This window comes from Macaca fascicularis, chromosome 9 (genome assembly GCF_037993035.2).
Source record: "Macaca fascicularis isolate 582-1 chromosome 9, T2T-MFA8v1.1".
NCBI classification, from domain to species: Eukaryota; Metazoa; Chordata; class Mammalia; order Primates; family Cercopithecidae; genus Macaca; species Macaca fascicularis.
In genome coordinates this window covers 50,230,988-50,254,419 of record NC_088383.1, presented here as the reverse complement: position 1 = coordinate 50,254,419, position 23,432 = coordinate 50,230,988, and the positions used below count along the sequence as shown (strand labels likewise).

The window sequence follows — 23,432 nt, the reverse complement described above, 5'->3', positions numbered from 1 at the left end:
TCGTTATATCTGATGTACTCTCCTTCATTTCGCCTTTTGTTTCCTGATTTTCCAACTCTTGAATATTTCCCATTCTTCTGTTTTGCAATATATTTATTTCTTCTTGCATCGATTTATTGTTTTTTCCTCTTCTTTTCTAGTTTTCCTTACTAACACCTACTGTAGTAAACCTGGCCTCCAATAATTCCTGCCGTTGTGGGTCCAGGCTATACAATTCTTCCATCACTTCTGGCTGGCAGAGCGTCTCCAGGGACTAAAGGTGCTCTGGGATCCCAAAGACCTATATAATTTTCATCAGTTATGCTCACTTTACTGAGAAGTAGGTCTACAGAGGTCCTCATCCTGCCATTGTGGAAGTCATGGTAACTTTTTATATTTATTGCCTCACTAGAAAATAAGTTCTATAAAAGCAGAGAGTTTTGTCTGTTTCATTTAGAAATAACTCCTAAGCAACTATGAAAATGACTTATACCTATTGGTTGGATGAATATATTTAGGATTTCCTTGGTTATCTTATTTAACTCTCAGAATAACCCCACAAAGTGGGTACTACTACCATTCACATTTAGAAAGGAAGAAACTGAGGTTTTCAGTAGTTAAATTACTTGTCCAGTCACACATGTGTTAAGTGTGGTGGATGTATATGCAGGCCTCACTGACTCCAAAGTCCGTGCTCTTGAACAGTGTGCTTTACTATGGACTGTTCACACCTCTCAGTCCAGCTCTTACTAGATGGCCTTTAACAACTCTTCAATCACATTCAAGAGCCTCACTCCCCAGTATAGACAGCTGCAGAGATGCAGTTCTTCTGGAATTAAGGCCTACACATTTTACTGAACATACTTGGCCACTTACACAGGGAGCTTTCCTCAAAGAAAGCAACAAATGCAACCACAGCCAACCCACTGCTCAGTCCCAGTCCCTACCCTTACTCCCTCTTCAACCCTGATCCTGGAGCACAGCCTATCATCAAAGGCCTTTACCTACATCCAGGACAGGCTTGAAAACCCAAGATGCTAATGGACACAAATGACAGTCATTTGGAGTTTTGGATCCCATCTACTATAAGCTAATCTCACCTTTTCTAACCACTAAATACCACCGAACTCCCCTCAAACCAATTCCAATTGTGCACAAACTTCCTTTCCAGTTCTCTGCCCAGAACCAGTTCTATGCCCAGAACCAGTTCTCCAAAGGATAAAGGCTGAAGACTGGAGCCTCAGTAATCAGCTCCCTCAGAAGCTGAAGACAACATAAGCCCCACACAAGGGGCTATGCCTTCCCCTCCCTGTGTCGTCAGAGGCCCAAATCATCACATTGCTGAATTTAGTGTCCCATGAGCCACTGTAGACACTCGGTAGCAATCATTCCAAAAGTTGTAATAAGTTGGTGCTGCTCAAATTAATCTCCTCTCCCTGGAGGCCTTGCCCCTTCAGAATCAAACAATGGACATGGTCTGGAGTCATCTTAAATAACAGCCTGTGTCTACGTAGAAAACTACCACAAACTGTTTATCAATTTCACTTGTGAACACAGAAAAAACATTTAAATAAAGCTGAAAACGAGACCAACAATTAAAGTGTCATCTCCATGACTGTTTTTTTCCCAGGTTGCAAAATATATCAACTTGGAAAAATTACATATATATTAAACAAAAAAGAAAAAAAATCAGAAAACATAATCTAAAAGAAATGATTCATCCTCTCCATTCACTTTAAGTGCAAAGTCTGACATTTTTACAAAAGGCATGATGCTTTGTGATAATCTCTTCACTGAACTATGTACCACGAGAATCTTCAGTAGTAAATATACATGTATTAAATACATATTAATAAAATACCTCTGTTATATTCATTATAATAATATAGTCAAGATCAGGGGTGTCCAATCTTGATCAGGGGTGTCCAATCTTTTGTCTTCCCTGGGCCACAATGGAAGAAAGAAATGTCTTTGGCCACACATGAAATACATTAACACTAATGACAGGTGATGAGCTAAAAAAATAAAAGTCACACAAAAAAAGCTCATAATTATTGTGGGAACTGGCCAGCAGTCCGCAATGCAACGGGGCTCTCTCTTTGCTCCCAGGCAGATCGGCAGGTCGAGAAATAACAGACACACACAAAATAGTGAAAGCTGGGTCCAGGGGGGTCACAGCATTCTGGTCCCGTGGTGCCAACAATGCCCTGGATATGCCAGCATTTATTATTGAGTTTAGTGAGGGCGGGGGTACGTTAGTGAGGGATTTAGGGTTATTTGATTATGTGGTGAGATGGTCACATGGGGATGAAGTAATTCTTTAACATAACATCTGTACAGAGAAGTACAGTATACAGAGATAAGAATTTACAACATAGTGTGCGCATCAGTAATTTCCAACAGAGCCTTAAAACAGGAACAGCAGTAACAGTTACAGCAAAAGCTCATTACAAACAGTTCATAGAAACAGGAGGTGAAGTTTAATTTCTAACAGAGCCTTAAAACAGGAACACGGTCTTTCCATAACCTATGATTAGCAAGATATTAATCAACAGTAACAGTTGCAGCAAAAGCTGGTTACAAACAATTCATAGAAACAGGACCTGAAGTTAGACAATCAGTTAGACCAGAAATTCTCAGAAGGGAGTATGAACCCTAAAGAGGCCTAGAAGAGCCACGGCAAGATAAGGGCATTTATAGCCCTATCTTATCCATATGGACAGATGCCCCCCATGCGCCTGTTTATAGGTTTTCCACGAGGGTCGCATTCCATTCCCACAGCTATAAACATCTGCTTTTCCGGGATAGGAATCTTGGTGTTGTGAAACCTCCCTGACTGCGCGTCCATTCATAGGCTCTCTGCAGGGGGAAGCACATCACGTGCTGTTGGCTCATTCTGACAGTACAACCTGGCATAGTCTTTACACAATCCCGCATGCAATTTTGAATTTACAATAATCAGAAGCATTTCATCTTTTATTCCGTAGCAACAGTTTCAGGGGGTCTCCCTACACATGATGTTTTAAGAAAGTTTACAAATTTGTGCTGGGCTGCATTCAAAGCCATCCTGGGCAACATGCAGCCCATGGGCCACAGGTTAGACAAGCTTGATCAAGATGCTTCCATGTGCTAAAAAATATCTAGAATTAAATAAATATGTGGTCTATGTGAAGGAAACTATAAAACTTGGTCAAGATGTTTACATGTTCTAAAAAACATATAGAATTAAATGTGCAGGCTATGTAAAGGAAACTATACGTTTATTGAATGACACCTTAAAAAATGCAAATAGTGGCCGGGCGCAGTGGCTCATACCTATAATCCCAGCACTTTGGGAGGCCGAGGTGGGCCAATCACGAGGTCAAGGGATCAAGACCATCCTGGCCAACATGGTAAAGCCCGGTCTCTACTAAAAATACAAAAATTAGCTTGGCATGGTGGCATGTGCCTGTAGTCCCAGCTACTCGGGAGGCTGAGGCAGAAGAATCGCTTGAACCCAAGAGGCGGAGGTTGCAGTGATCCAAGATCACGCCACTGCACTCCAGCCTGGTGACAGAGCGAGACTCTGTCTCAAAAACACAAAAAACAACAACAACAACAAAACAAAACAAAAAGCAAGTAACAGGAACTAATCATTTTTTTGAACAAAAAAAATTATGCACATTATGTCACAACATTCCAAACAAATTCTCAACAACGTTCTGTATTTTCAAATCTTTTGTACTGCTGCTAGAACAAATGTAAATTTTATGTGAAATAATGAGGGGGGTCGAGAATTTTGTGAAGATACAGACCAAAGCTTAACTAGAGATCTTTTTTTTTTTTTTTTTTTTGAGACAGTCTCGCTCTGTCGCCCAGGCTGGAGTGCAGTGGCATGATCTCAGCTCACTGGAACCTCCATCTCCTGGGTTCAAGCGATTCTTGTGTCTTAGCCTCCCGAGTAGCTAAGACTACAGGCACGTGCCACCACGCCTAGCTAATTTTTGTATTTTTAGTAGAGAGAAGGTTTCACCATGTTGGCCAGGTTGGTCTTGAACTCCTGACTTCAGGTGATCCACACACCTCGGCCCCCCAAATTGCTAGGATTACAGGCGTGAGCCACCGCACTGGGGCAAAGATGCATCTTTAACGGCTAGAATAAACTAAGTATTTCAGAGTCTGAAAAAAAAAATATGTAAAGGCCTAAGATCATGTAAGAATTCAGTATGTGATAATGGTGGCTATGTCAGTTTTCCAGAAAAATGGAACCAATAAGATGTACATATAGACAGAGCTTTATGATAAGGAATTGGCTCACCTGATTATGGAGGCTAGCAAGTCCCAAGATCTGCAGGTTGAGTTACCAAACTCGAGGCCCAGGAGGACTGGGAGTATTGTTCCAATCTGAAGGCTCAAGACCCAGGAAAAGCTAATGTTTCAATTGAGTCTAAAGGCAGGAAAAAGCTGATGTCCAGTTTGAAGGTCACTGGTAGGAATTCTTACTCAGGGGTGTTGGCACTTTTGTTCTATTCAGGCCTTCAATCAATTGAATGAGTCCCACCCACGTTCATCTGCTTTACTTAGTCTACTGATTTAAATGTTAATGTCATCCAATACCCCCTCACAGATATACCCAGAAGAATGTCAGACCAAGCATCTGGGCACTCCACAACCCAGTCAAGTTGACATATAAAATTAACCATCACAATGACATTTCAAAGTAGACAGAAATAGGCCTATTTAATAAATGGTGTTGGGGTAAGTGGTTCTCTCTGTAGATCACATGGTATGTGTAAATGTTTACCTCACATAATAAATATACTTCACATGGAATATAAAATTTAAACTACCAAAGCGTTTAAAAATTATAATGAGCATTTCTAATCTTAATGTTAAGACTGCATACCAATTGCAGGGGGAAAAAATTACTTAAAAGTTTTTTTTGTTTTGTTTTGTTTTGTTTGAGACGAAGTCTCACTCTGTTGCCCAGGCTGAAGTACAGTGGCGCGATCTTGGCTCACTGCAAGTTCCACCTCCCGGGTTCACACCATTCTCCTGCCTCAGCCTCCCGAGTAGCTGAGACTATAGGCACCCACCACCACGCTCAGCTAATTTTTTTGTTTTGTTTTGTTTTGTTTTAAGTAGAGACGGGGTTTCACCGTGATACCAGGATGGTCTCGATCTCCTGACCTCGTGATGTGCCTGCCTTGGCCTCCCAAAGTGTTGGGATTACAGGCGTGAGCCACTGCACACAGCCAAAATTACTTAAAAGCTTGAAGTAATTTGAAAACTTAAAAAATATATATATTCCCATAGATAAATTTTAAAGTATACCTCCCAGAAATGAGAAAGACTATCCTGTTGATATGTTGTTCATAAAGTAAAAAAAAAACAAGTTTCCATTGTTCCTGTAAAAAGGTAAACTATGTACTTAGATTGGTGAGAGCACATAAACCAAGAAAATCTTAATAATCTTCCATGACTAGCTATTATAAAATGATGAGCACCTCAGTTAAAGTGAGCCTACTGATATAAGCCAACATCAAGAAAGTGAAGTGTAATCAATATTTTTAAATTGTTCAATGTCTGTAGAAAATTTAGAAATTAAAATGTTTAAGAACTATTTTATCATGTCATATTAGTAAGGTTGGAATTTTTTTAACAACAAAAAAAAAAGAACAGCACCCACTGTGGCAATGGTGGGCCCACATTTCTGAACTTTTTCTTTTGTTTTTGAGACAGGGACTTACTCTGTCACCTAGGCTAGAGTGCAATGACACAATCACAGCTCACTGCAGCCTAAACTTCTCAGGCTTAGGTGATTCTCCCACCGCAGCCTCCCAAGTAACTGAGATTACAGTGCACCACCATGCCCGGCTAATTTTTTGTATTTTCTGTAGAGAAAGGGTTTCACCATATTGCCCAGGCTGGTGTTGAACTCCTAAGCTCAAGCATTCTTCCCACCTTGGCCTCCCAAAGTGCTGGGATTACAAGCATTAGTCACCCCACCCAGCTGTCACATTTCCAAACTTTGAATGGGAATGAAATCCATACAGACTTCCTGGAGTCAATTTCATTAGAACCCCTATTATCCAGAGAGTAGACTCTGAGAAATTAATTTGAAGACAACTTGGTGGTTGTGTGTCTGTGCAGATGGGGGGAAAAAAAAGGGAGAGAGAGAAAAAACTTGGACAAGCGTAGAAAGGTATATGCTCAAAGGTGTACCTCAATAATGTTCATTTGTAAGAGTAAAAATATGGGAAACTACCTAAAAGTGAGCCATTGGTAGGTGTAGATAAAATATTGTAGATAAATGATTGTTGAGAAATTTTAAGTAGTTGTTAAAAATGGTGAGGTAAGGGTAGGAAAACTAAGATGGAAAACTGTTATGTACTGTAAATGAGTTCACCATATACATTATACTTCTATTGTGTAAGTGTGTGTGTGTATCCTAAAAGGACACTGAAATATAAGAAGTCAAACCAAAAGCCCCTGACAAAACTAACACACATAACAGAAAGTACTATTTTCCCCACTCATTTTCTCATATAAATAAGTGGAAAAATGCATTTTCAGAGAGTATAACCCTATGACTTCTGTGGTAAAGTCATGTCAGTGATTTTAATGTCTATATTCTGAGTATTATTTCCTCATCATTACCTACTAAACTAACTCCCTGTTGTTTCATGGTTAAAGTTCTTCACAGCCTTTGATAGCATCTGACTGCTCTTCTAAAGTTATTGATGTTCAGGTATGTTTTTCATCACTACCACTAACATTACCAGTTTGAAAACTTAGGCAACATTTCTATAGGAACTTTAAAATATATTTAACTGTAATAACGTAACAATAATATGTGTACACATCACCAAATCATCTGAGAAAACTAAAAACCACACATAATAGTAGTATCAATTCATCTAAGGTTAATTTCCTGTGGCTGAGCTGATACTACTATTTATTTCTCTTTAGAAGCAATTAAAAATACAACTTACAACTCTCCAGTCATGCCTGGATCTAATTAAAGGCAAATCTCTTATGATTTTGTATGTATTCTAGCATTTGATTAATATTCTGACCATATTTCTTGATTTTTAATACTCAAATGTCCATAAAACTCCAGTATGTTATAATTTCTCTACAGGCACATATATATTGGTTACAGTGCATGGAAAAAGGCCCAGACAGAACTAAAAACCAAGTTACTTTAGGGAAGTGAACCAATATGTGAGTGAGGTGGGTTGAAGAGAACTCATCTGTCAAATTCCAAAGAATATTTATTCTCCCAATATCGGCAACTGGTGCAGACATCAGCACAGGGGAATCTAGGCCTGCGAAAGCTAAGGAAGTCCCACTATGTCATGGGCACCAGTCACAGCTGCCAAGTTTCTCCAAGTTCGTTTTCTGTTTTAAGGGATGTTATCAGAGATCCACAAGAATAGGGTAAGCCTTTACAAGGGGTCTGAGTTGAAGAAATTCTGAACTCCTCTCTTCTTTTCTGAGGTCCTGAGCTTCCTTTAGGGGATTGGTAAAGGGAGAATTTTTGGCTATTACTGAAAGCAAGCTTACGGTTAAGGCCCACTTTTGTAGAGAGGATAACTACCCCCATTCTGTAGATAAAGAAACCAATAACAGACAGCATTGGCCATACGAAAGTATGGACTCCAAACATGGCATAGCTTCATATTAGTCATCAATTCTCACCTTCCAAAGTATCTGAGACCTTGCTCTTCATAACTGCTGTCTAAGAGAAGACATTGGTTTTTTGTTGTCTGAAAGAGAAGCCTGGGAATGCAAGATCTGAGAAGAGAGGTAGGTTGGGAAAAGGGAGTTGGAGTTCCTCAGACAAAAGGAGGAGGTTGAGTGTGCAGTGTCCAGTCACTGGGTGACAGATGAAGACTCAGTGGAAAAACAGGAAGGAGAATAGGTAAGTCTTCCTCAGAAAAGGACAGATATGATGAAAGGATCCAGGGCAGTCACAGCTACAGTCTCTGGCTGCCAGCAGCAAACAGGGGTAGGGGTTGAAGGCATCAAGGATACCCATGGGCTGAACCCTACCAGAAGCAATAGTTCCACATTTCCCTGCTAAATACAGGTAGGGTGTGAAGTGACAGGGCCCACTAGACCAGAGAAAGGCAATTTCAAGACAGAAAGTAAGCCCAGTTCCAAAAACAGGCTCTTAGGAGTTTATCAGAAAACTATTTCCAGGCACTGGGAGTGATTAGTCATTTCAGAAATCACAAATCTATGACCCAGCAATTCTCATCCTGGTTTAAACATGAGTGCACTGGAGGATAAACTGTTGATTGTGAGATCAGTTTAGTATATGGGAAAAAGTATTTCTTTTAATAGAATGCAGTATAAGAGAAAATATCAACAAAGTACATTATAGGTAATTAGGGTAAGGATCTCATAAAACAGAATCTTAAGTTTTTGGTGTTAATCTTAAGTTTGCATGTGTTAGAGACACACATGTGAACACACTATTCTTCGAGATACTATCCACATCACTCCTCCCTCAAAGTAGCCTGCTCAGTGAGGTCTTTTCCTCTCCATCCTATCTAAAATCAAACCTTGTATCTGACTTTTCCTATTTTGATTTTTCTTTATGATGCTTATCATAGCCATCTTCTTTTCTTTTTTCATTTTTGTGTTGCAGACTGACTTTCAGTAGATTACAGAGCAAATGTACTTTGTCAACATGACTGCTGGAAGCAATAAGGACACAAACTCTCTGGTCTACAGTGACCTCCCAATAAAAATATTCTAGGATGGCTTGTCACTGGCCTCTTTTGTAACAAACTACTATTTCTGGATCAATACAAATGTGGAGGACATGAAGACATAGTACTCTGTGGAGCCAGGATTGGGGTAAATGCCACCCCGTGATCACTATGACAGGTTCTATTACTAGAAGAATGCAGAAAAGTTGCACTGAGCAGTCAAAAGCAATACTCATAACACATATTTAAGTACATAATAAAAATGTATCAAATTAACACAAGAAAGGGTGAATTAATCAAACAGTGCAGGGACAACTGGCTATTTATTTGGAAGGATACAGAGCTGCTTACCTTACACCACATACAATAAGAAACACCACAGGGACATATGAATAATGTAATTTAATATAATGTCTGCTTCACACATGTTGAAGGAGAGACATACCTGCGTGGTTCCAAAGGGAGTTTACTTATGCCAATAGGAAAGGAGAACAAACAGAAACACTTAACTTGCAACTAGTAGAGTAACTTTATTTCTAACACTGAGCCTTCTACATAGGAATTTACAGAAATGAAAAACACTGTGCTGCTTATTCTCCATTTCTCTTCCCAGATTCTCTCTCCACCCTTCTCTGTGCCCACCTGAGCTCTCCCGCAGATGTATCTGGTTGGTTTCTCCAAAGAGAGGCACCAGCAATTTGGCACCACAGTTCTGGTAGTAATGATGTCTCTTACAAGGTGGCCCCTCCTCCATGACAGCAGTTCTTACTGGGCTCTGGTAACACTGTTTCCATCCTTGCCCTTCAAGGCTCAGAATGGTAATGGCTTCCTGCTGATACAAGTCTCTGGGTGTTTCAGTGCCCCTTGTTTCTGGCCCACACCACTGTAATCAGTCTGCCATTAAAATCTTTTTAGTTGGAGAATTCTGTTTTCCGCCAGAAAGAACCATGGCTGATACAAACAGCCATCCGTATATTAACTTGTCAAAAGAAATAATTCTTCCCCCAATTACCATATAGAACATTAACACTTAGAAAAATATTCCTCTGTGCCAGCTGGAATGCCTTCAGCTCTTAAGTATCAGATAGCCCTAAGACCAAATAAAAAACAGTTATTGAGGGTTATACGAAGTCCCAGTGGAGAGCAGGTACAGAGAGCAGAGTAGCTCGGCAACATCACCTCTGAGCTGGTTTTTCCCACCTTGTACACTGTTATCTTCAGCCTACTGCCCTTCAGATACAAACGATAAGCCAATAGCATGTACAGACATGAAAAAGCCCAGTAGAAGAGACAAAGTCTCTTCTCATGTCATGACAATGTTGTATCAAGGAGATCTTTCCCAGAAGGACTACACAATAATTCCCAAACATCTCACTGCTCCCAAGTTCACCCCAACAAAATCATTAAAATGGAACTCCCATGATTAGCTTTGACTAATTTGGACTTACCACTTAAGTCATCTGGGAGAAGAATGCACAAAAATAAAAAATTTAGCTCAGCAAGGATGAAGTAGGGAATGGCCATCACATGGGCAGTGTCTATTAGAACTGCTCACCACTGTGTTCCAAGAGGGGGGCAAAGGAAACAACAGGACAAGGGAAGCAGAGACACTCTAAAATACTAATACACAGAACTAGTGTCACATAGGCCATGCCTAAACAGATACATAATGAAATAACAAGGGTATGAAAAGGGCCTTTCATTACATACCGCCACTTTTTATTTGAGGAGTGCAGTATTACTGTTTGTTAACCTTTGCATAATTTATGTAAAAACCATTCTTAACAGCATTTACATTACAGAATGACCCAGAGGTAGCTGAAAAACCTCAGAAAACTACTGTTTAACTTCTTTACTCAAGTGACAGTTCAATAATGGCCATATTCATGCATATATGCCAGGAAACAGTCAGAGGAAAGGTACATGATATAGTTCTTTGTGAAATAATATTTCACTAAAAACACATACTGGCCAAACTACAAAGGGACTCTGGTAGTATTTAGAGTAGGACGGATTCAGAGGTAGTTAAAAACCTCACGAAAATATTTTTGGCTTCTTTCTTGAAGATGCGGTTCAGCTGTAAATGGCCATAGCCATTTATTTACGTCAGGAAAGAGAAGGGGTACGCAGTTTGTATTGCCAAATACGTTTTCATATATACACAGTGATGTGCTGTAAATATTTGACAGCAGGTTATCTGAGAAAATTAAAACCCTGATTTATAGTTTGTCAATTTCCATGGTGTAAACACTCCCACTAAGTCCAAGCTACCAACAAGACAGCACTGCATGTCGAGTTGGGAAGAGACAGATGTGCAGTGCACACTATATACAGTATTTTCATCACACAGATTAAATAAGTAAAACAACAAAGGTAATAGTGAAATGTAGCAAAATAATTAGGAAGTGATGAGTGCTGAGTATTTATTACCTTTGTTTTTAATTTAACTGTAAGTTTACATATTTTAAATAATGACTGTTTTTAATAACTGGCTCACAAAATTCCTTAAAATTTAACAATCAGCAGAACTTTTAAGTCAGTATGAGGTTATACTAGCACATCACTATATTTAAGTATATGTGTAGAAATATATTTACATATCCATACAAACATATGTACATACACATATATATCAACCTATAAAGACACCAATGGTATTTAGTGTGGAAAATATTAACACATACCATAGTAGTTACTCAATTAAGGGTACGTACTTTCTCATCACAATCATGTTGAATTCCAATATACAAACCAAGCATACTCAAATTTATTATATTAGCATACTCACATAAGGTCTACAAACATCAGGGACTCTTCACATGTATGTCTAATGCTGTTGTCATTCAACTTTTACAAGCTTCAGATCCCACTGTGAATATGGGTATAAATGAATATTGTCCATTATATTTGCAATACAATTTTGGTATCACATCTGGAATACAACACTAAACAGCATAAATTCTAGATAAATATTTTCACCATATTACTTAGGTGAACAGAATTCCCCTCAGTACAAATTTTCTAATGAAAGGTTTTAATTTTTCTTGAAAGCTTTTACATATTCAAACAAGAAGTCATTTTCTACAAATGTCTGACATTCTTTGGCTTTCTCTAATCTCTTTTGAAACTGTATAACCAATTTCACAGGTGTACGAAGGCTTCTAACATTCAGGATGTTGAAAGAGCTTTCACCCTCGTATGAATTCTCTGATGTTTGGTGAGCACTGACCTCTGACTAAAGGTCTTCCCACATGCATTACACTCATACGGCTTCTCCCCTGTATGAGTCCTCTGATGTTTAGTGAGAGCTGATTTTTCACAGAAGGTTTTCCCACATTCATTACACTTATAGGGTTTCTCCCCAGTGTGAGTTCTTTGATGTACAATTAGGTTTGACTTCACACAGAAGGATTTTCCACATTCATTACATATAAAGGGTTTCTCCCCTGTGTGTGTTCTCTGATGGACAGTGAGGGCTGATCTGTGGCAGAAGGATTTCCCACACGCATTACATTCATAGGGTTTCTCCCCTGTGTGTGTTCTCTGATGTTCAGTGAGGTTTGACTTCACGCAGAATGTTTTTCCACATTGCTTACATTCATATGGTTTTTCTCCAGTATGTGTTCGCTGATGGTTGGTCAGGTGTGGCTTCTGGCAAAAGGCTTTCCCACATTCAGTACATTCATAGGGCTTCTCCCCTGTGTGTGTTCTCTGATGTTGAGTAAGGTTTGACTTCTCCCAGAAGGTTTTCCCACATTCACCACATTCAAAGGTTTTTTCTCCTGTGTGAGCTCTCCGAAGCTGGGTAAGATGTGACTTCTTGCTGAAATTGCTGCCATTTTCATTATAATCATAAGACTTTCCCCCCATGTGTACTATCTGATGTTTTAAGAGAGTTGACTTTTCCCAGGTTTTGTCACTCACTTTATATTCATGGAGAATCTTTCTTGTGTAAGCTCCCTGATGGATAATGAAAGCTGAATTGTCACAGAAGATTTCCCCATATTCATTATATTCATAAGGATTGTCCTTTGTAAGAGCTCTCTGATGTCCGAACCTTAAATTCATGCAGAAGGACTTCCCACAAATACTGCATCCATACGGCTCCATTTCCAAATGAGTTCTTTGAGATATATTGAGCTTTAAACTTTCAATGAAGGTTCTTCCACATTCGTTATATTTACAGACTGTCTCTCCCATCTGAGATCTCTTATTTGTAAAAAATGCTGCCTCATCATGGAAGCCTTGTCCATTTTTATTATACTCAAAAGGTTGGCCAAAACTTGGCTGACTGAGATCCTGGTGATAATTAATGGCATTCCTTTTTTGATCATATTTATAAGACTTCTCTCCAATAGGGATTTTCTCATGCCTAATATCAAGGAGCAATCTCTCACATACATTAAACTCATCAGGCTTCTTTCTGGAACAGTTCTTTTTACTAATAATTAAGCCCGAAATATTTTTCAAACTCATTTCACATGAGTCACATATTTTATAGGGATAATTTCTTAAAGAAACAGGGTCTGTGCCCAAATTGAAAGTTTTGCCTCCTTTGTCTCCATTTTCTACACTTACTGTTTTGTTGTGGAATAGAAGCTCCCAAAAATGGTCATCTTCATTTTCCTGGTTGCTCTTTAACATGTCATCAACTTTCCATTTCCTTTCTAGAAATGAGAAAAATAACCACATCTTATGAACCTTAGTACATTTCTGATGGAATTGGACTTTTACACAAACGCCCTATCATACAGTCAATTCTTTTGTTTTAAATTCAGTTTACTGGTGTGAACTGAGTTCAAGTGTACATTTTCATTACCCACCAGGGTTTAGGTGGAAAACATAAACATGCTTCAGTGGAAACAGGGAGAGGAAATTGGCAATGACATTTAACACTTTATAAATATAACCTTCAAAACTGAAAAGAAAAGGTGAAATAAAATTCACAGCACAGAGAACTAGAGTGGCTGATTCAGAAATAGAAAAACTCGGAGAAAATGGGGTGAACCCAACAGAGACAATGAACACTGAATAAAGAGATGGTGAAGATTAGCACACAAGGGGTTTCAGAGGATGAATTAAGTTTGGTGGAGACAAAATAGAGCTTGGTCCTAATCCTCTCACACACAGTTTTCTGGGGTAGAATTCCCACCAGAGTACACGCTTCTTTCTTTGAATCAACAAGAAAATTAACATTCTGAAAACATCAACTTCCTTGGGTTCAAAAGAATAGTCCTATATAGCCCAAGATCCAGTGTTTTCTTTAAGTTTTATTGAGAAGAAATAATTTTTTTTAACGCCGTAGGAAAAGCATACTAGGGAAGGTGAAATAAACTCAAGACATGATAAATAGGAGATAGAGATATTCTGAGAGCTGTTTTTTCAAAGAGCAGGAAATGCACAGAGAATGAGTTCAAGGGAGTTGTTTTTTTAAAAAGGAAATAGAGTGAGTGGTAGTGAGAAACATAAGAATTAAGTTCGGCAGAGGTAAAGCATGATTTATACCCTCATCTTCTCAACATCATGCAAATCTATTAAAAATATTTCTGTGCAGTTTGGCTAGAGATTAGACTCTCAGAAATTGCTCATCCCCAACAACATACCTTCCACTCAGCTAGAAACATTCTATCCTTATCTCTCCTTAGATCCTGGATATCCTTCAGTGAACTGCTACTTTAACTTAAAAACAAAAACTAATAATAATAAAATAATGATAGCAAAAATCTCTATAACATCTCTACCATTTTAAGGCTCCACTTGATCCATCCTTTAGAAGTTACTGTCTATATAATTCATTGTAACATAAAATAAATCCCTTGCTCAATGCTATTGCCTCTATTGTGACCAGAGTCCAGATCTTGGCAGGTGTTACTACAGTCTTGTTTCCTCTGCCCCCACTGAGCAAACTGTACATTATTCTTATAAAGCAACATGCACTGAATTATTTTCAACCTGTACCTGATCAGCTATAATACATGAGGACAAAATATGGGGATGTGTATTTAGAAAGAGTACTATAGAATACTTTCAGAATGTATGAAAATGAATGCTCTCTCCTAAATCTGGCTACACAGATAATCAACAAAGTAATTATCAACATATCCAAATTAGTAAGAGAGGCCCTTCTCTTTTGGAGAACAAAAATCTCAATACAGAAAGAAACCCTAAGCAACCCTAAGCTATATGAACAGGTCTGAGTTTTTGGCATACAGCCACTGGTGAGTTAATGTCATAAAATCTGGGCTATTTAAGTTTCAGCTAAAAATTAAGTTCTAACTTAAAACAAGTTAAATAATAACAAGCCATTACTATTCAATGTCTAAACACTTTACACACACAGTATGAATTACCTGAAAAAAGGCAAGGCAAACAAGAATGGAAGTTTTTCAATAAATGAGAAAGCATTTGCAAATAAAATTTAAGACATAGAATAGGATGGGATTTGACATAAATTTTAGGGAGCAGAAACAAACAAATTTAAGACAGGTAGCAAACGACTACACTATCATAGTCATTGAAAGGGAAATTTACTGAGCAGCTCCCTTGCTGTGATCTATTGAAAGTCAGCCCTTGACACAAGTGTTTAAAATTTAAAAAAGAAAAGAAAAGGAAATTTAATTTATTAATAAGCAGCAACTTTAGGTTCGTTTGTTAAGCTAAAGGAAGATAAATTGAATAATTTAGGCTAAAAAAAAGAGAAAAGAACCAACTAGGAATTAGAAATTAGACAACTAATAATTAGACTGAGTCAGGAATGAGAGAATACAGACATGGTTTTGCTTTTGAGTTATATCAATGAAAAGTGAGAATATAAAGGTATGTAGAAGATAGTTTTAAATGAAAAATAACAATAGGAACAAAGAGACCGGTAGGAGATATTAACAGGTTTATTAGCACAGCAATGCCATGGTTGCCATTCAAGATAGCAGTAACGTGGAAGAATGTACCTTATCTGACTACAGGAAACCAGGCTCTCTGGTTTTTGTGTAGCTCAGATTGTTATTCTTCAATATCCTCTATGGGATGAATTTAATACTTACCAAAAGCATTTTTGTCCCAGGACTACTCTCACCTACATACAATCACACTCTAGAAAAGGGGTTGGCATATAACTACAAGACAATGGCCCTTGAGCTAAGAATGTTTTTTAAGTTTTTAAAGGGAAAAAGCTGGATGAGACAGTAGAGAAAAGGGAAGAGGAAAAGAGAGGAGAGAGAAAGAGCAAGAGGAGAAAGAGAAGGAATAAGGAAAAGAAAGAAGATGAGGAGGAGCAGCGGTAACCACAACCATATGTGGCCTGCTAAGCCTCAAACATTTACTATCTGGTCATTTACAAAAAAGTCTGTTGACTTCTGGTCTTGAAGATCTCATTCTGCCTCATTCCTTTAACATCATCTAAAGTTGATGCCTTTCAAATGGATACTTCTACTTCTGGCCTCAACCATGTACTTACACATATCCAATCTCCTAGTCAAAAACAGCCTTGATTCTAACAGTTATCTCCAACTTCTGGTGTTCAAAATTAAATCCGTGATAACTCCCTTATACATCTCCTCTCTAATTTTTCTCTGTCTCAGTAAATGATAACCTAATTTATCTAGCTGCTTGAGACAAATTATCGGGGTCACACTTGATTCCCCTTTCTCTCATATACAATCTGACAGCAAATGCTCTTGGCTCCATCTTCAAGATATTTGTACAAACCTACCACTTCTCAGTACCTCTGGCACCTCCAACACAGTCTCAGCCACTATCCTCTCACCTCTGAAGCACATATGGTACCCTATCCCTACTCATGCCACCCATAACCACCCACCACACTATATACACTGCACAGATGTCAGAGAGATCCTTTTAAACTGTAAATCAAATCTGAAACTTAAGCTGATTTACATTTACTCAAAACAGTTTCTCATAGCACCAAAAGTAAAATTAATGTATCTACCATAGTTCATGTTACTTCTCATGACATTATCTCCCACCAGTCTCCACCATGCCCACTAGCTTCCAACCACAGTGGTTTCCCTCACAGTGTTCAAACATTCTAAGAACACATCTGTCTAAGAGGTTTGGTATCTTATGTTCTCTCTGCCTGGACTACTCTGAATCCACATAACTCACACTTTCATATTATTAAAGCCTCATCTCTAATGTGGGAACTCCTCAAAAAGGTTTTCTCTAACCTACTTGCCAAACAAGACTATACCGTCATTCTTCATCCTCCTTTCCCGTGTGAATTCTCTTCACAGCACTGACCATGACCTAACAGTGTGTGTGCACCTATATACACACACATATGCACATGGGTGTGTACATATATACACACACACAGACATGTGCACACACACGCATTTTTTTGTCCTTTATTGTAATACACACTAGGATACCAGGGACATTATTCTGTTAATTACCTAAAACATAACAGACATAGTAAGTGCTCATCATATGTTGTTAAATGAAAATATGGAAGGATTGCATGAATACCTGTCAGCTAACAAAAGGTGTCCAAGACAACAGAAGGAAGGCAAACAATTTTAAAAGATAAAGACAAACTAACCAAGAAAACATATCTAAAATGAAGCCAACTGGTTTGGATTATAGGTATAAGTAAAATACTTCAAAATGTCAAAAAAATAAAAGAAAGTTTTTTGTTGTGTTTTTTTTTTTGTTTTTTGTTTGTTTGTTTGTTTTGAGACAGTCTCACTCTGTCACCAGGCTGGAGTACGGTGGCGCAATCTCAGCTCACTGCAACCTCCACCCCCCAGGTTCACGATTCTCCTGTCTCAGCCTCCCGAGTAGCTGGGACTACAGGAGCGTATCACCACATCCAGTTCATTTTTCGTATTTTTAGTAGAGACGGGGTTCCACCATGTTGGCCAGAATGGTCTCGATCTCTTGACCTCATGATCCGCCCGCCTCAGCCTCCCAAAGTGCTGGGATTACAGACATGAGCCACTGCACCCAGCCAAGAAAAGCATTTATGAGTGAGAATAACATATGGAGGAGTGATTAAGGTAACAGGGATGTGGGCCAATTGTTTTTGATCATTTCCAAAGGTCTGGAGCTAAAAATAGACATTTCTAAAAAATATTCTAAAGGTGACAAATTCTAAACCAATTACCTAAGTTCTAATTTCCTCTGGCTTTCATCTGCCTTGAAATCACTAACTCACCTGGGTGGCACTGGCTTGGGAATCCTTTCTCTAATATCCAGGGCTCTTCTCCTTGCTCGATCTTAAAGACCACTTCTGGTTTAGTAATGCAATACCCTGTTAAGATAAAATAACACAGGACTGGAGCTAAATAGCTTTGTTTCAGGGGCTCTGAATACATGATGGGGAAGAAAGGCACGGCTTCACCAGCTATTCAAAGAAGGTGCACAAATGAACCAATCCCTGAGGAAGGAAGAGCACCTTTATGGTGGCCAAATGAGATCAGTCATCTCAGAGACTTCAATCTCAAGCTTTAATTTAGAAAACTACAGGGCATTCACGTTTCATCAACTAGTAAATGCATGCTATTGATAGTCATGTGGGGAAAAAAACTCCTTACCTACTGAGACAAGATTGCTATAATTTTCCAGGATCACATCTCTGTATAGTATCTTCTGAGCAGGGTCCAGCAGATACCACTCTTCCTGAGTGAAGTCCACACATACATCCTTGAATGACACTTGTTCCTGTAATAGTATAGTCTTTTTACATGAAATGGTCAGAACTAGATGATATAGAAAAGATTTAAGAGAACTAATATCTTTAGAGTTTACTAAAAAATGACAGATAGTTTACCTCCCTCTGTGCTATACTATATAGAAAACAAAATATCTTGTATAAATTGAGTTTTTATTAAGGGTCTGGAATTGTGCTAGGTGCTGCAAATCCTACTGGTGAAAACAGACAAACATGGTCCCTGTTCCCAGAGTGCTTATGACCTGATAAGGAGATACACAGAATAACATTTATTAAGTTGCACACTGCAGGAACTAGCAGTGTGTACCAAGGAGATTGAAGTTACAGAGGAAGTATTCGTTGTTTCATATTACCTTTTACATTATCAAGTTAACTGTCATCAAGGAAGTAAAACTTTGTTATTAAAATAATAGGACTGAAATGAATATGAAATGAATATGACCAAGCTCAGCACATATTGATTCAAGTGACTGCCCCGCAGTCTACATGCTCATCAGAGAAAAGGATGAATCCTCTCCGCTCAACAAGATCATCTTCTGGAGCTTCCACCAATGTTTCCAATGTTACTGTTTTTAAACACAATATTTGGCATCTAGTAAAAAACTTCAAGGTATGTGAAAAGACAGAGACAATAAAAAAAAGACAAAAGCAAACTCACAGGTGACTGAGATAGTAGAATTAACAAACAAGAACTTCAAAATGAATTAACATGTTCAACAAAACAGAAGAAAATATCAACAAAATAAATGAGAAAATGGGAGAAGTTCAACACATACATGGTATGTGTGTTATACAGAAAAAGGTTAACACAGCAAGCCTGAGACTACTAACCTTTGAAAGGTCTGCTACAAAAGATCACCGTTGATGGGCATTTGGGAGCTTGGATTTCAGAAAGGTTCTGACCTTAACCTTCTCTGATAAGAACGGCTCACTGAGCCTGAGCTGTTTGTATAAGTAATATGGTTTATACTCGACATGTGCATTGCTTCTGGGAGTCTAGAATTTGGGTACATGATAGGCAGACAGTACCTATGTGACCAGCCTCTAATAAAAATTCTGGGCACCAAATGTCTAGTGAGTTTCCTTGGTATACATTTTACGTGTATTGTCACATGTCATTGCTAGAGGAGTTAAGCGTGTTCTGTGAGACCCCATTGGGAGAAAACTCTAGGAATTTCGCTGATTTTGCTTTGTATCCTTTTACTACAATAAATCATAGCCATAAGTATGACTATGGATCTACAAGAAACAATACATCAGTAACAACAGGCACACCTAGCACCCCAATTTTGGTTTCTAATGCCATGCTCCAAAATATGCTGAGTCATCCTAGGGCATCATTAATAACCTGGGCGTGCTCTCAGACACCTCTTACACATGTATACACATACCCACACATGCACACACACACATACATACATAAAATGGACATTCTAGAGCTGAAAAGCACAATATCTGAAAGTAAGAGCTCATTGCATGGGTTCAAAATCATATTAAAGAAGACATAATCTGAAATATTTATGCATTTAACAAAAGACTATCAAAATACATAAGGCAAAAACTTGGAAATATACACCACAATTGGAGGCTTAACACCCCTGTAAGTACTGATGGATCAACAGGCAGAAAATCAGTAAGTACATAAATGACCCAAAATAGCACTATCAACCAACTTGATCTAAGTGACATTTATAGAATACTTCTTCCCAAACAATAAAATATACATTCTATCATTCTGTTCATGTTCAACATAGAACGTATTTTGGGCCATAAAACATACCTTAATGAACTTAACGCAATAGCTATCATACAAAAAACATGTTCTCAGACTACAATGGAATTAAATAAAACCAATAAGCAAGAGACGGTTGAAAAATCCTCCAAATACCTAAAAGCTAAACAACATACAACCTATAGATCAAAGAGAAAGTCTCAAAAGAAATTTTTTAATGTTTTAAATGAAAATACTCCTTATCGGCTGGGCGCGGTGGCTCAAGCCTGTAATCCCAGCACTTTGGGAGGCCGAGACGGGCGGATCACGAGGTCAGGAGATCGAGACCATCCTGGCTGACACGGTGAAACCCCATCTCTACTAAAAAATACAAAAAACTAGCCGGGCAAGGTGGCGGGCGCCTGTAGTCCCCAGCTACTCGGGAGGCTGAGGCAGGAGAATGGCGTGAACCCGGGAGGCGGAGCTTGCAGTAAGCTGAGATCCGGCCACTGCACTCCAGCCTGGGCCACAGAGCGAGACTCTGTCTCAAAAAAAAAAAAAAAGAAAAGAAAATACTCCTTATCAAAATTTATGGGATGCAGAGACAGTAGTTCACAGAGAGAAATTTATAGCATCAAATTCATGTTTAGCTCTGCAAAAGATGCTTCTACAAAAATGAAAAAAACAGACCACAGACTGAGAAAAACTATTTGCAAACACTTATCTAAAACGGTGTTAGAACCAAAATATGCAAAAGAACCCTCAAAACTCAATAATAGGAACACAAATTATGCAACTTGAAAAACAGGCAAAAGATCTGAATAGACACGTCACCAAAGACAGACCAATAGCAAATACACATACGAACAAATGCTCACCATCATGTGTCATTACAGAAACAAAAATGAGATACCATAACATTTATTAAAATGGTTAAATCCAAAACAATGACAATATCAATTTCAGGTTCAGATGCAGAATAACAGGAATTTTGATTCACAATTGGTGGGAATGCAAAATGATACAGCACCTGTGGAAGACAGTTTGGCAATTTCTTACAAAGCTAAACAATCTAAATTCGTCAGGTATAGTGGCACACACCAGTAATCCCAGCTACTCGGGAGGCTGAGGAAGAAGAATTGCCCAAACCGGAAGGCAGAGGTTGCAGTGAGCTGAGATCATGCCACTGCACTCCAGCCTGGACAACAGAGTGAGACTCCGTCTCCAGAAAAAGAAAAAAGAAAGAAAGAAAACCAGTGCTCCTTTGAAAACCAGCTGCTTCTAGGGCTGGGGCAGACCACGTATATAATGAGCCTGAAATCACTTCTGGTACCAGAAAATGAGAAAGTACTCAAACGAAAACACGATAATGGGCTATGTCAAAGGGACACAGGAACCAACTGAAAACACAGCCTCATGGCCAAGCTGAAGCAGTTGGAGCAACAAAATGAACAAGGTAGTGTTGGATTATAACCAAAGTATAAGATAACTAGCAATGAGTTCATACTAATATAAATAAATGATTAAATAAACACAAGAGAACAGACAAATCTCCTGCACAGAATTCCTAATAATTTATATGGATACTCTCCCATCAAGGAGGTGTAGCGTAATTCTCCAGTTCATTCCAAAGAGTACAGCTGAAAACAGAGGACAAAGGAGTAAATTTACAGTGGAGAAACATGACCACACTAACTCCACCAGGTAATCAACAGTGATACATCAACAGTGATAAATCATGCTCATAGCATTTTCCTTTGATATGACGTGACTGAATGACACTACCTCTGTGGTCTTCCTCTAAGAAACCCTAACCTCAGTCTAATCATGAGGAAGACAGTAGACAAATATCAACTGAGGGACATTCTACAAAACACCTGACTTGAACCCCTCAAAATTGTCAAGGTTATCAAAAACAAGGAAAGTCTGAGAAACTGTCACAGCCAAGAAGAGTCTAAGGAGACATGATGACTAAGTAGAATGTAGGCATCCTGGAACAGAAAAATTACATTAGGGAAAAATTAAGAAAATCCCAATAAAGTGGTCATTACTTAATAATATATCAATATTGTTTCATTAATTGTGACAAATGTACTACATTAATATGTTAATGATAGGGGAAACTGTGTTTATGGGATGTATATGGAAACTGTTTGTACTGTCTTCACAACTTTTCCATAAATCTAAAACTCTTCTAAAGCAAAAAGTTTACATAATAAGAAAAAAACATGTAAGAGTACAAAATTAATGAAGTGGAATTATGTCAGCATAATGGAGAAGTAGGCGGCACCAAGCTCAGGTCCCTCAGAGACATCAAAAAACAAGCAGAAACTATCAGAATAAACTTCGTCAGAATTCTGAATAGGTCAAAGGCTGACCGCAACCAAATAGACACCAAATCAGAAAGAAAAAAAAAAAGGCAACTTCAAAACGGTAGGAAAGCTCTGTGGCACTTCTACTTGCCTTTAACCCAACCCTCCTTGGCTTGGTGACAGCCTTGAGACAGCAGCCCGGCGTTCCAAGTGTGGGTCCCTGGTCCTTGATTCTAGAGGGACCAGAGCAGACTTTACTTACAAGGAATTGTTTATCTGTTCCAACTATGTGGGAAATACCTGAAGGACTGATGCAATATGCTTGTCTCTGTTTCACCTAACTCAGAACTCATTTAGCATAGAAAAAAAATAATCCTTGCTCTAAAACACTGTAAGGAGAACAAAATATCTGCAGTTGTCTGCAGCAGAGGATTATGGTTGAGACATATAGTATACCACTTAAGGCCTGAGAAGAAAACCTGGAGAAGGTATCTTTGGGAAATTTGGGCTTTCAAAAACCCCCACATATACTGAGAAATTTAGAAATCCGGACACATATCCAAGGCAGAATGTATACTCACAAGCCCTAAGAAGACCATAAGCTTTCACCTCCAGCTATTCTCAAGGTTCAGTGCAATCAGGACATGATGGCTAAAGCAAGGTTGTAAACAGCCTGGCTAAATGTTAAAGAGTACCCCAGCACAGAGTCAATGTGCAAAGACTGGGAGAAGTGTTTATTTGTTGTCTTTAGCACCAGGGATTCAAAGAAATCTCTGTAAAAACATTAGCTGAATGCAAACTAAGGAACAGAGACTTCAGTGACACACATAGAACGAGGAAACCAGACTATAAAAATAGCATGGTGGCTGAGCACAGTGGCTCATGCCTGTAATCCCAGTACTTTGGGAGGTCAAGAGGTCAAGACCATCCTGGCCAACATGGTGAAACCCCATCTCTACTAAAAAAAAAATACAAAAATTAGCTGGGCGTGGTGGCGCATGCCTGTAGTCCCAGCTACGCGGGAGGCTGATCTAGAATTG

At 38.7% G+C, this 23,432-nt stretch overlaps 1 protein-coding gene across 16 annotated transcripts in view; it reads right to left on the bottom strand.

Annotated features, from left to right (window-relative positions):
* Window positions 1-9,191: 9,191 nt before the first annotated feature.
* The window catches only part of ZNF248 (zinc finger protein 248), a 29,899-nt gene continuing 15,658 nt past the window's right edge, over window positions 9,192-23,432 (bottom strand). For 9 of the 16 annotated variants that reach the window (XM_005565002.5, XM_045361950.3, XM_074001466.1 and 6 more), the window contains 3 exons: window positions 18,233-18,359; window positions 17,854-17,949; window positions 9,192-13,348 (listed from right to left, as the gene is read on the bottom strand). In XM_005565002.5, the coding sequence (XP_005565059.1) occupies window positions 11,850-13,348; window positions 17,854-17,949; window positions 18,233-18,359 (1,722 nt within the window). In that variant the 3' untranslated portion in view covers window positions 9,192-11,849. The remainder of the gene's footprint in view (window positions 13,349-17,853; window positions 17,950-18,232; window positions 18,360-23,432) is intronic. The other 7 variants (XM_065520572.2, XM_005565008.5, XM_065520571.2 and 4 more) reach the window with 2 other exon arrangements.